Source organism: Lithobates pipiens, unplaced genomic scaffold (genome assembly GCF_037356315.1).
Source record: "Lithobates pipiens isolate NorthernLeopardFrog02 unplaced genomic scaffold, aLitPip1_a1.2 Scaffold_19, whole genome shotgun sequence".
NCBI lineage: Eukaryota > Metazoa > Chordata > Amphibia > Anura > Ranidae > Lithobates > Lithobates pipiens.
The window spans coordinates 58,512,594-58,525,024 of record NW_027507764.1 but is presented as its reverse complement, the minus strand read 5'-3'; the positions used below and the strand labels follow the sequence as shown (position 1 = coordinate 58,525,024).

The 12,431-nt window shown below is 40.8% G+C and overlaps 1 protein-coding gene across 1 annotated transcript in view; it reads right to left on the bottom strand.

Moving 5' to 3' along the window:
* The window catches only part of LOC143995994 (papilin-like), a 34,275-nt gene extending 26,029 nt beyond the window's left edge, over positions 1–8,246 (bottom strand). The window contains exons 1-7 of the mRNA XM_077490785.1: positions 8,103–8,246; positions 7,501–7,677; positions 7,172–7,339; positions 6,863–7,030; positions 6,547–6,714; positions 3,873–4,040; positions 86–253 (exon numbers count right to left, since the gene is read on the bottom strand). Of these exons, the coding sequence (XP_077346911.1) occupies positions 86–253; positions 3,873–4,040; positions 6,547–6,714; positions 6,863–7,030; positions 7,172–7,339; positions 7,501–7,677; positions 8,103–8,181 (1,096 nt within the window). The 5' untranslated portion in view covers positions 8,182–8,246. The remainder of the gene's footprint in view (positions 1–85; positions 254–3,872; positions 4,041–6,546; positions 6,715–6,862; positions 7,031–7,171; positions 7,340–7,500; positions 7,678–8,102) is intronic.
* Between the last annotated feature and the right edge of the window lie 4,185 nt (positions 8,247–12,431).

Here is a 12,431-nt window from a genome sequence, read left to right as displayed (position 1 = left end):
AAGATAAATGTCATCTAGCCTGGATATACTACTAATGAATAACTAATGAACTGAGCAACATACGATGATGAAAATAAAAAAATACCTGGTTTACAGTGGCTCTCGCAAGCTTCTTGAGAAACAAAATTGTTTTGGTTTCCTCCACAACCACCATAGACGAAAGTCTGGCAAGAACCATCAGGTTCATTATAGTAATAGCGCTTTATGTGCTGCTTACATGGACCAACTTCTGGAGCCGAATCACAGTCTCCACCTGAAAAAGAAATATATATAATATAAAATAGCAATGGAAAAGATAATTGGTGATCAATATGACTGTTGGAGCCATACTGAAAAGTGTCATCAGGGATGGATACACCAATAATTAACCACTTCAATACCAGCCACTTGTACTCTCTTCCTGCCCAGGCCATTTTCAGCTTTCCTCACTGTCGCACTTTAAATAACAATTGCTTGGTCATTTTGTTCACACGACTAGAACTTTCTTTTGGTGTCACCATTGTTTTTTTTAATTTTTTGCTAAATAAATGAAAAAAGAAAAAAAAAAACATTTTGAAGAAAATGTATTCTGCTACATTTCTTTGATGAAAATAACCCATATCATGGAATATTATTTAGTCTGTTGGAATGTTACTCCACAAACTATAGTATATACAGTATCTGAAAATCCTGATGTACTGATGGCCTCTCATTTCTTGAGGCCAGAAATTGCCAGGACAGTACAAATACCCCCCAAATTACCTCTTTTTTACAAAGTGGTCAGTCCAGGTTATTTAGTAAGAGGCATGGCAATTTTTTTACATAGCTACATAGGTACATAGTAGGTGAGGTCCAAACAAGACACAAGTCCATCAAGTCCAACCTATGTATGTGATTATATGACAGTATTACATTGTATATCACTGTATGTTGTGGTCGTTCAGGTGCTTATCTAATAGTTTCTTGAAACTATAGATTCTCCCCACTGAGACCACGCCTGTGGAAGGGAATTCCACATCCTTGCCGCTCTTACAGTAAAGAACCCTCTACGTAGTTTAAGGTTAAATCTCTTTTCTTCTAATTTTAATGAGTGGCCGCGAGTCTTGTTAAACTCCCTTCCACAAATTTTTTTTATCCCTATTGTGGGGTCACCAGTACGGTATTTGTAAATTGAAAGCATATCCCCATTCAAGTGTCTCTTCTCCAGAGAGAATATATTCAGTGCTCGCAACCTTTCTTCATAACTAATATCCTCCAGACCCTTTATTAGCTTTGTTGCCTTTCTTTGTACTTGCTCCATTTCCAGTACATCCTTCCTGAGGACTGGTGCTCAGAACTGGACAGCATACTCCAGGTGCGGCCGGACCAGAGTCTTGTAGAGCGGGAGAATTATTGTTTTATCTCTGGAATTAATCTCTTTTTAATGCATGCCAATATTCTGTTTGCTTTGTTAGCAGCAGCTTAGCACTGCATGCCATTGCTGAGCTTATCATCTACTAGGACTCCCAGGTCCTAGATTCCCCCAGAGGTTCTCCCCCCAGTGTATAGATTGCATTCATATTTTTTCCACCCAAATGCATTATTTTAACATTTTCTACATTGAACCTCATTTGCCATGTAGTTGCCTACCCCATTAATCTGTTCAGATCTTTTTGCAAGGTTTCCATTTCCTGCGGAGAAGTTATTGCCCTGCTTAGCTTAGTATCGTCCGCAAATACAGAGATTGAACTGTTTACCCCATCCTCCAGGTCGTTTATGAACAAATTAAACAGGATTGGTCAGAACCCTGGGGGACCCCAACTACCCACCCCGGACCATTCCGAGTACTTTCCATTTATCACTACCCTCTGAACTTGCCCTTGAAGCCAGTTTTCGATCCATGTACTCACCCTATGGTCCATGCCAACAGACCTTATTTTGTACAGTAAATGTTTATGGGGAACTGTGTCAAATGCTTTTGCAAAATCCAGATACACCACATCTACGGGCCTTCCTTTATCTAGATGGCAACTCATATAGAAGGTTAATAGATTGATTTGGCAAGAACGATTCTTCATGAATCCATGCTGATTACTGCTAATGATACCATTCTCATTACTAAAATCTTGTATATAATCCCTTATCATCCCCTCCAAGAGTTTACATACTATTGATGTTATGCTAACTGGTCTGTAATTCCCAGGGATGCATTTTGGGCCCTTTTTAAATATTGGTGCTAAATTGGCTTTTCTCCAATCAGCTGGTACCATTTCAGTCAGTAGACTGCCAATAAAAATTAGAAACAATGTTCTGGCAATTACTCGACTGAGTTCCCTAAGTACTCTCGGGTGCAAGCCATCTTGTCTCGGGGATTTATTAACGTTAAGTTTCCCAAGTCTAATTTTAATTCTGTCCTCTGTTAACCGTGGAGGTGCTTCCTGTGATGTGTCATGAGGATAAACACTGCTGTTTTGGTTACTGAAGTCCTCCGATTCCCTTGTGAAGACTGAGGAGAAGAATACATTCAATACATTTGCCATCTCCCCATCCTTTGTAACCAGATGTCATTCCTCATTCTTTATGGGGCCAATATGGTCTGTCCCCCTTTTTTACTGTTTACATACTTTCTTGAGATCTTTTTTGCTCTGCTCTGCTATGTGTCTTTCATGTTCTATCTTAGCCGTCCTTATTGCACCCTTACATTTCTTGTTGCATTCTTTATAAAGTCTGAATGCTGATGATGATCCTTCAACCTTGTATTTTTTTTAAGGCCTTCTCCTTTGCTTTTATATGCATTTTTACATTGAAGTTAAGTCATCCAGGACTTTTGTTCGCTCTTTTAAATTTATTGCCCAATGGGATGCTTTGGCTAATGCCCTTATTTAATATGCTCTTAAAGCAAACCCATCTCTCCTCTGTGTTCTTTGTTCCTAAGATTGTATCCCAATTTATGTCTTCTAGCAAGGTTTGTAGTTTAGGAAAGTTGGCTCTTTTGAAATTCAGTGTCTTTGTATTCCCCTTACGTTTCCTATTTGTGTGATTTATACTTAAGCCAATTGACCTGTGATCGCCGTTACATAAATTGCCCCATATGTCCACATCCGTAATCAGGCCTGTACATGTCCTTTTGAACTTGTAATTCTTGCCATAATTTTTTTGATTTTTTTTTTTTTTTTTACAAACTGTCACCAATGCCGTACTGTGTCATCATATAACTGGTGTGACAGTGATCAGGGATACTGACAGGTGACAGTACAGAAAAATAAAATTATTATTGTTTTCCAATTTTTTTCTTTTTTTTTACAATTTTTTTAAAGCACTGTGACCAGAGCAATATAATGTTACCATAATAACATTGCATAACTCTGGAGAAGGGATCAGTATTATTATTTTTTTTTATGCACATTAGGATTGCTTATAGCAATTAATTTCATTGCTATAAGCAAGCATTTTACCGAATTAAATTGATGTATTCAGTTTGTTTTTTTGTAATTAGCTGTGATTGTCTACAACTAAACACATGGTCCAGATGGGCTGTAGTTGGCCCTGTCTGTACCATGTGATCACTGTAACCAATTACCGCTAACAACCCAATTGTAACAATGAATAACATGAATCAAAGCCATTTATTGTTTACAATTTCCATGTGATCTGCTGTGATTGGTCACAGCCATCACAAGGTACTGACAGTGGGCTGGTATACTAATCAGTCATCGGCTGTGTCTGGTGGACAAAGCTGGTGTCAGATCGCACCCACAGCTCAGCCGCACGACTGCATGTGAGGCTCGTTCCCGGAGGACATCATATGACATCCACCCGAAACAATGAAAATCTCGCTCAGCCGTAAAATTGCTATAGGCCGGGCTGGAACTGGTTAATTAATGCTCAGCAACATACAATGAACAGAAAAATACCTGGTTTACAGTTGCTCTCACAGGTTTCCTGAGTAACAAAATTGTTTTGGTTTCCATTACAACCACTATAGATGAAAGTCTTGCAAGTACCCGAATGTTTATCATAGTAATAGCGTTGAATGTGCATCTTACATAAACCGCCCTCTGGAGGCAAATCACAAGCTTTACCTGAGGAAAAAACAAAAGCTCCTGAAGATCAAATATCAAAGTAAAAGATAATTGGTAATACATTTGACCAATTTGTAGTGAAAAGGGTCATCAGGGATTGATGCACCACTAATGAATGAATATTGAGCAACATACAATGGAGCCTAGAACAAATACCTGTATGTCACATGTTCTCACATGTTAGGCTGGCCCTAGATTATGAAATTTTCTTTCCTTCAACCACAGGTTGAACCTCCCGCTGTGCTTTTCTACTCTGACAGGGGGAGTTTTTCCCACCATCAGAATCAATGATCACTCAGCTGGCAGCTATTATGTGAAAAAAAAAAAAAAACAACAACTGTCTGGTTGTACTGAAGTTGATTGATAGATTGACTACCTGTCCATAAATGTATCAAAATTTGGTGATTCTGGCTGAACTGCCCAATTTTATACCCATCTATGGCCGGATTTACGATGACCATAGATGAAGGTCTTGCAAGTGCTTGGTTGATTTACTAAAATTGGAGAGTGCAAAATTTGGTGCAGCTGTGTGTGGTAGCCAATCAGCTTCTAACTTCAGGTTATTCAATTAAGCTTTCACAAAAAAAAACTTGGAAGCTGATTAATTTCTAAGCAGAGCTTCAAAAGGTTTTCAACTCTCCAGTTTTAGTAAATCAACTCCATTATGTGATATCATCAAGAATGATGCAACTTTACAGACAAATGTCATCTAGCTTAGATATTCTACTAATGAATAACTACTAGTCAATAATGAGCAACATACAATGATGATCAAAACAATTGTGTTGCGCTGTTAATATACTCAAATACACATATATTCAAATAATCAAAATCATGTAGTGCTCATACACTGATGAGAATAAAGTGATATAAGTGCAAAAAAGGAAATTCATCCATATATACTGTGCATGTAAAGCGGTAAACATGTGCATTCATAAATTATAGTATTTAATAAAGTGCCAAGAAAGATATACAGATTGAATATTTTCAATTAAAGTGCCAATGCATAAAAAAAACTCAAATAATGTTCATTCAGTATGACAAATCTTCAAATGTGGCATAAAACTAGTAAAATTTGTTTACAAATGTCCTGTGATCTGCTGTGGTCTCCATTGCCCCTGTGACAATGTCTATTGAGACGAAACATATGTCAGGTTGGAGGACATATCGATGTAGTTCGCCAAGGTGTAGAATGATCATTTCTGAATGCCTAATGTATTTGTTTTACTTGTGAGTAGAATACTGTTCTTTTACTTAATGTCTTATGCTGGGAAATGGCACAATAAGCAATTATGTTCCTTTTTTATATACATGTCTGGTTAATGAATGAGGACAACTAACCGGCCACATTATCGGTTGATATTTTTGATGACACATCTAACATATGGGTCTTGCAAAGGGAGTGTTACCTGCATACCCACAGTGGGGGGGTTGTTTTGCATGCTAATTCATGGCTAGACCTTGTTTGGGGTCTCCTCATCTGGTAAGTGTCCATTCATTATTACAAGGGGAGGTCAATAAATTCATACCTTAACCATGATCTAGATGTGCTTGGGATCTGAAATTTTGCAGGTTTATAGGTGGATAGCTTAGTTATATGCATGCCAATTTTTGCTTTTTTGTAGGTCATGGTGAATTATATTTCGAGCCAAGAGAAAATGGAGTAGGTGTCATGGTGGAAAAATTTGAATACTGAGCTGTGATTCCAAAAACAGCAACGGGTGCAATGTGCATAAAGCATTTTGGACCTGTACCACAATGATGAGGAGGACTTTTTAAACAGATTAGTGACCACGGATGAAAGCTGGGTATATCTCTAGGATCCCAAGACTAAAGAAATTAGTAATACAGGGAATCATGCTTCATCACACACCCAAATAGGCTAAGGTGCAACATTCATCCATTAATCACGGCTCTGTATTAAACTTTGTCCGGCATGACATCTACTCCCATTTCTCTTGGCTCTTACTATAATTCACCACAACCTACAAAAACAAAAATTGGCATGCATATTACTAACTATAAACCTGCAACATTTCAGATCCCAAGCACATCTAGATCATGGTGAGGGTATATATGGTATATATGGTGGAGCACAGACAAGGGATCACTTGGAGCACTTTTCAACTGTAATTAAGCACATGTGTCACCAGCAGTATTTGAAATTGGGATTCCTCTGTCTATATCATTTACAAATTTTATGCCAGGTTGGAAGATTTGTCATTTAGAATAAACATTATTTGAGGGTTCAGAATAATTGTCACATTAATTGAAAATATTCAATATCTTTATGCCTTACTTGGCACTTTATTGAATAATAAAATTGTTTGTTTGTTTAAGTATATTCACAGCGCAACACCATGTTTTTGATTGTTATGTTATAGTATTGGGATGTGCAATACAGTGAGTGCAGCTGTTTATTAATCATTAATCACTGACATTAGATCACGATACTTAGCACAGATTATTTTCTTTGTTTAACATCCAATGATGAACAGAAAAGTACCTGTTACACAGTTGTTCTCACAAGATTTCTTAGAATTAAAATTGTTTTTGTTTCCTCTACAGCCGCCATAGTTGAAAGTCTGGCAAGTGCCCTTCTGTGTATCATAGTAAAAACGCTGGATGTGCCTTTTACATGGACCAACTTCTACAGGCAAGTCACAGGCTCCTCCTGGAAAAAAGGGAAATACTGTACATCAATTGAAAAGATAATTGGTGATCAATATGACAGTTGGAACCTTACTAAAGTGTAATCAGGGACAGATACAACACAAATAAATCTATATTGAGCAACATACAATGATGCACAAAACAAATACCTAGTTGGCACGCATTTTCACAGTCTTTCTTAGTAACAAAATTGTTTGCATTTCCTTGACAACCACCATAGCTGAAAGTCTGGCAAGTGCGTGTCTCCTTGTTATAGTAATAGCGCTCTATGTTTGCCCTACATGGACCCTTTTCTGGAGGCGAGTGACAGTTTCCATCTGAAAGAAAAGCAACAGAAAATGAGATAATGGATGATAAACACGACTGTTGAAACCTCACAGAAAAAAAGTTCATCAGGGATGGATACACCACTAATGAATCAATACTAAGCAACATACAATGAGGCACAGAACAAATACCTATTTGGCACTTGTGCTCGCAGGCTTCCTTACTAACAAAATTGTTTGCATTTCCTTTACATCCACCATAGTTGAATTTCTGGCAAGTGCCCATCTCCTTATTATAGTAATAACGCTCAATACGTGCATAACATGGACCAGGTTCTGGAAGCAAGTAACAGACTCTACCTGAAAAAACAAACAAAAAACTCCTGAATATGAATAGCAATGGAAAAATGAGATAGTGGGTGATAAAGAGGCCTTTTAAGAACTTTTAGAAACAAAAAGTCATTAGGGAGGGATAAACATCTAAATAATATTAAACATAATAAATTGCACAGAACAAATACCTCTATGGCACTTGTTCTCGCATGCTTCCTTAGTAAGAAAATTGTTTGAATTTCCTCCACAACCACCATAGGTGAATGTCTTGCAAGTGCCCGTGTCCTTATCATAGTAATAGCGTTGGTCAGATGCCTTACATGGACCAACATCTGGATGCAAGGCACAGGTTCCTGGCAAAGGACCTGAAAAACAAAAACAGTCCTGAATATGAAATAGCAATCGGGGAAATTTATAATGGGTGAAAAAAAAAACTACTAATGAAACCTTCCAGAAAAAAGGGTCAATAGGGTATCCATGAGCCTGCCCTGTAATTTTAACACATTTTTTTAAGCAAACTAATATTCACTATTGATAACTGTCTCTTGTTCCAGGTAACATCTCTATTTAGGAACATCAGCCATTCAAGAGAAGGACAGTAACTGACTAGCATGTATGTTTTGTAACAAAGAGGCAAAGATCCATGTTTCTGTACCAAAAGGGAGCCACAGATCCTCCCATCAAACACTTTTCTACACAGCTTAGTCAAGTATATATATATATATATATATATATATATATATATATATATATATATATATATACGCAGTACTAAGCCAGCAAGACTGACCTTGAGCTGTAGAGAATGAGATGTACTGAACCACCAACAGACTGGTGGCAATCACGGCAAGGGAACATATGGTTGTCATCTTGATTGAAGTCTTGGCCACCAAAGGCTGTGAAGAGTCAGTGTTGCTCTCGGGACTCTGTATGATCCCAGGTGAATATTTATAGAAAGAGGAGAGACCTAACCCACAGCAGAACTGACCAGGTCTGTTGATTTGCCCCTGGGAGTGGCCTCGGTAACTCTGGTGGGGGGAGATGACTCCAATCCTTTTCTGTGTGTCAATATCAGAGTCTGCATTGTAGAAATGTCAGAACTTAATTCAAAAGGAAAATTGGAACATCAATTATAAGGTTTACCAACCACTGGCGTTTTGGATAGTAAACGCTTGGGAGATCTGGGTATTTGCCTAGAAGTAACAGCTTGTCTGTCCTGAAATATGTATGTAATTATTACAAATCGCTTAAAGCATCTGGTACCATTAATGTTACAATTTAATGTTACAAAGCTCTCCTTTAGTTTCCTCTAGATGAACCCTTTTCCCTTTTTAAACACATTTTGAGTAATAAGTGTGGGCTCTATTACTTAGGAATCAAACTCCTTTAGTACCACATTGCTGAGCTTTGGTCTAATCCACTCAGCCCTTGGTTTACTGGGTTCACTCTCATGCCTGAGCAGCTTCTTAGGCCTCAAGAAATCTTTCCTCAAATTACCTTCTTGAACCTGTAAGGGGCCAACTTCTACTGTACTGTTCAGCTCTGCTGCGAGCTTGTTAAAGCGGAGGTCCAGCCGAATTACTAGTCCTACGTCTATGTGATCCCCCCTTCCCTAATCGCTAGATATCCCCCTTACCTTTCTGATGTCTTCTTCTGTTTTCTTCTTCTTTCAAATTTCCTGCCTCTGGAGATTCCGGAAAGGGGCGGTGCTGCTGTGGAAATGGGTGGGGCTTCCGCAGCAGATCAGTTCTTCCTGTCGGCCGCAGGGGCTCCTGGGATCGTTGTTTTTATTTCCCAGGAGTCTGTGCGGCGCCCAGGCCGTTGTGATGACAACCTGTGCAGTTGATGGCGGCGATACTGTGCATGCGCGAGATCGGCGCTCTAACGGGCAGTCCATCAGCATGCCCGTATCCCGGAAGAGGATGCCTGTGGGCTTCACATGCCCACAGGCAAAATGACAACGGTCAGGGAGAGATTTTAAAAGTTCTCCAATGCGGACAACATGGACAGAAAATCGCTTTTAAAACAGAAGAAGTGAGTGCTATAATTAACAGTGTTATTGATTGTCATATTGCTAAAAAAAAAAAAAAGTTGCAGACAGTGGAATCCCGCTTTAAATAATCATCTAATTACATTTTTTAGGATTACCAATAACCATGTTTACTGTAATTGATCATCAGATCTACAATTATTTTCATTGTCATCCATGGCAACCAAACCATCAAAAATCATCAAATCATTGCACTTTTTATCTTTGTCAGAACTCCTTTTTTCAGAGTTTGGCAGGGCGATGTCTGCAGAGGAACCATACACAGCAAAGTGATTGTAACTTCTCTATTCACCAACTCCACTGACACATGACACTCTGCCAGCAACTGACCTGACATTCATTACCTAAGTCAACATTTGGATAGGTGACCTTGATCTTTTAAAGCAAATGTGTCTGGCACTTTCACCAACAGAGTGTAACATTATTGTTAACTCATTTGTGGGTGGTGGACAAGATCTCTGCTGTGTGCTCACCCTTACTTGGCCCTTCCATCTTGTAAGGGTTTATTCTGCAGCAGCAAGAGCGCCTTTCACTATAAGCTGTTCTGCAGTCCCTCTATCGGACAGAGCAAAAATATTGTCCAATTGACTGTTACACACAGTACCCTTTCCATATTGGTAAAACACTCTTAGCCAATCAGTTTTATCTGTGCTCAAATCAAAGGTACTTTGCAGCAGAAATATTCCCAATTATACATAGAAGAGCAGAGTGGCTGAATAGCAGACACATTGCAGATTTCATAGTTAAAGCGGAGTGCCACCCAAAAGGGGAAGCTCCACTTGTCTGCTTCCTCCCCCTCTTCTCTGCCATATTTGGCACCTTTTGGAGGGGGCAGCGGGTACCTTGTTGTGACAGTTCACCCCTTCCCTCCCACAGCCTGCGGCCCATTCACAAAGCGCTGCGAGTTTCTCGCATGTGTAGTAGGAAGCTGGGTGTGAAGCCACAAGGCTTCACTGTCAGTTTCTCTTAGTCCAGATGTCGGCACCAGCACCCGATAGCCAATTGAAGAATCAGCTCGGGTGAGGACATTGCTGGATGCTTGGACAGCTAAGTGCCTTAATTTTAAAAGTCAGCAGCTACAGTATTTGTAGCTGCTGACTTCAATGTCTTTGATGGGAGCCTAAAGCTCCTCTTTAAAGTGATACTAAAGCCTTAATTTATTTTTTATTCAAATAACAAACATGTTATGCTTACCTGCTCTATGCAATGGTTTTTCAGACAGTAGTCCCGATTCTCCTCTGCTCGTGTCCTCCACCATGCTCTGGTCTCCTCCCTCATGACAATTTGTCCCATAGCAAGCTGCTTGCTATGGGGGCATTTGTGAATGCTCGCTCCCGAGCTTTGTGCTGTGTGTGCTCTATGGCTCCCGCTGCTGTCACTCAGCCAATGAGGAGTCAGAGAGCCAGGACAGCAGCTGCTCTAGTGCACATTGCTGAATCGGGGTCAGGCACGGTTAATGTTGGGTGCCTGCACAGCATCCTTGTTTGCCCCTCCCCACCCCTCTCAATCAGCACTGGGGTCATGTTTGCTGAGTAAGGGAAAGAAACCAAGGGAGAAGAGAAACATCGGAATACTAGTCACTACCAATGTGCAAAGGCGTATTTACTTTGGATGATAAAACCCCCTGTAACATTAGGTGCCCTACATTTGTGGATGTCGCTGCATTATGCAAAACTATTAGTTTATTATCATCTATTTTACATTTTAGAATGGGGTGCCTCGAGATTGTGCAGAATTTTAAAGAGTACCTTGACTGACATAATGTTTAGAAACACTGGTCTATATAACTCACATCTTTTGAAGCTTTAAGCTTTTTTTTGTGTGTGTGAAATATAGTGTAGTGCACTAAAAAGCCAATGCATTTTGGCCACCGAGCCTTAACTGTTTGGCGCCCGCCCTATAGCCAAAAGATGGCTACAGAGCGGACGCTAACTGCCGAGAGGCCGTCCATGGACGTCCTCCTGTTTTCTTCCCTAATGCGTGCCGCCACAGGCACGCATTGGGGAAGTTCTGTGTTTCCCTCGGACACACCCAATCACAGATCGTGCTAAATTGCGAACCACAGCGGCCATTTAGCACTCGATCGGGCTATCCAATGGGAGGTGATCTCATATGTAAACATATGAGATCATCTCTCATCGCCGGCTCCCCTCCTCACACAGAGACAGTGTGTGAGGAGGGAGAGATAAACCGCTGCAGCTGCAGCACCTGTGACTGTGCGTACACACAGTGAAACACACACACACAGTAAAACACATACACACACACACACAGTAAAACACACACACATGCCCACCTGTCCCCAGTGCCACCTATCAGTGCCATCTGTTCCCTGTGCCACCTATCAGTGCCATCTGTCCCCAGTGCCATGTGTCCCCAGTGCCACCTGTCCGTGCCATGTGTCCCCAGTGCCACCTATCAATGCCACCTGTCCCCGGTGCCATCTAACAGTGTCACCTGTCCCCAGTACCACCTGTCCCCAGTGCCACCTATCCGTGCCACCTGTCCCCAGTGCCACGTGCCACCTGTACCCAGTGCCACCCGTCCCTAGTGCCATGTGTCCCCAGTGCCACCTGTCCCCAGTGTCACGTGTCATCAGTGCCACCTGTCAGTGTCACGTGTCATCAGTTCCACGTATTGGTGCCATCTGTCAGTGTCATGTGTCATCAGTGCCATGTATTGGTGCCATCTGTCAGTGCCACGTGTCAGTGCCACGTATTAGCGTCATCCGTCATCAGTGCCACGTATTAGTGCCATCTGTCATCAGTGCCACATCAGTGTCATGTGTCATCAGTGCCACATATTAGTTCCATCTGTCATCGGTGTCAAGTGTCATCAGTGCCATCTATCATCAGTGTCACGTGCCATCTGTGCCACATATCAGTGCCATCTGCCATCAGTGCCACATCAGTGTCACGTGTCATTGTCCTGGTGCTCCAGGACCTTCAAAAGTGTAATAGGTAGTCCACAAGTTAGATGTGTAATTTATGCTCCTAGAACACGTGACGCGCTCCCTGCATGTTGGGCCTCTCTAAGTGTCCAGGCTGTGAAAAAGTCCCACACATGTGG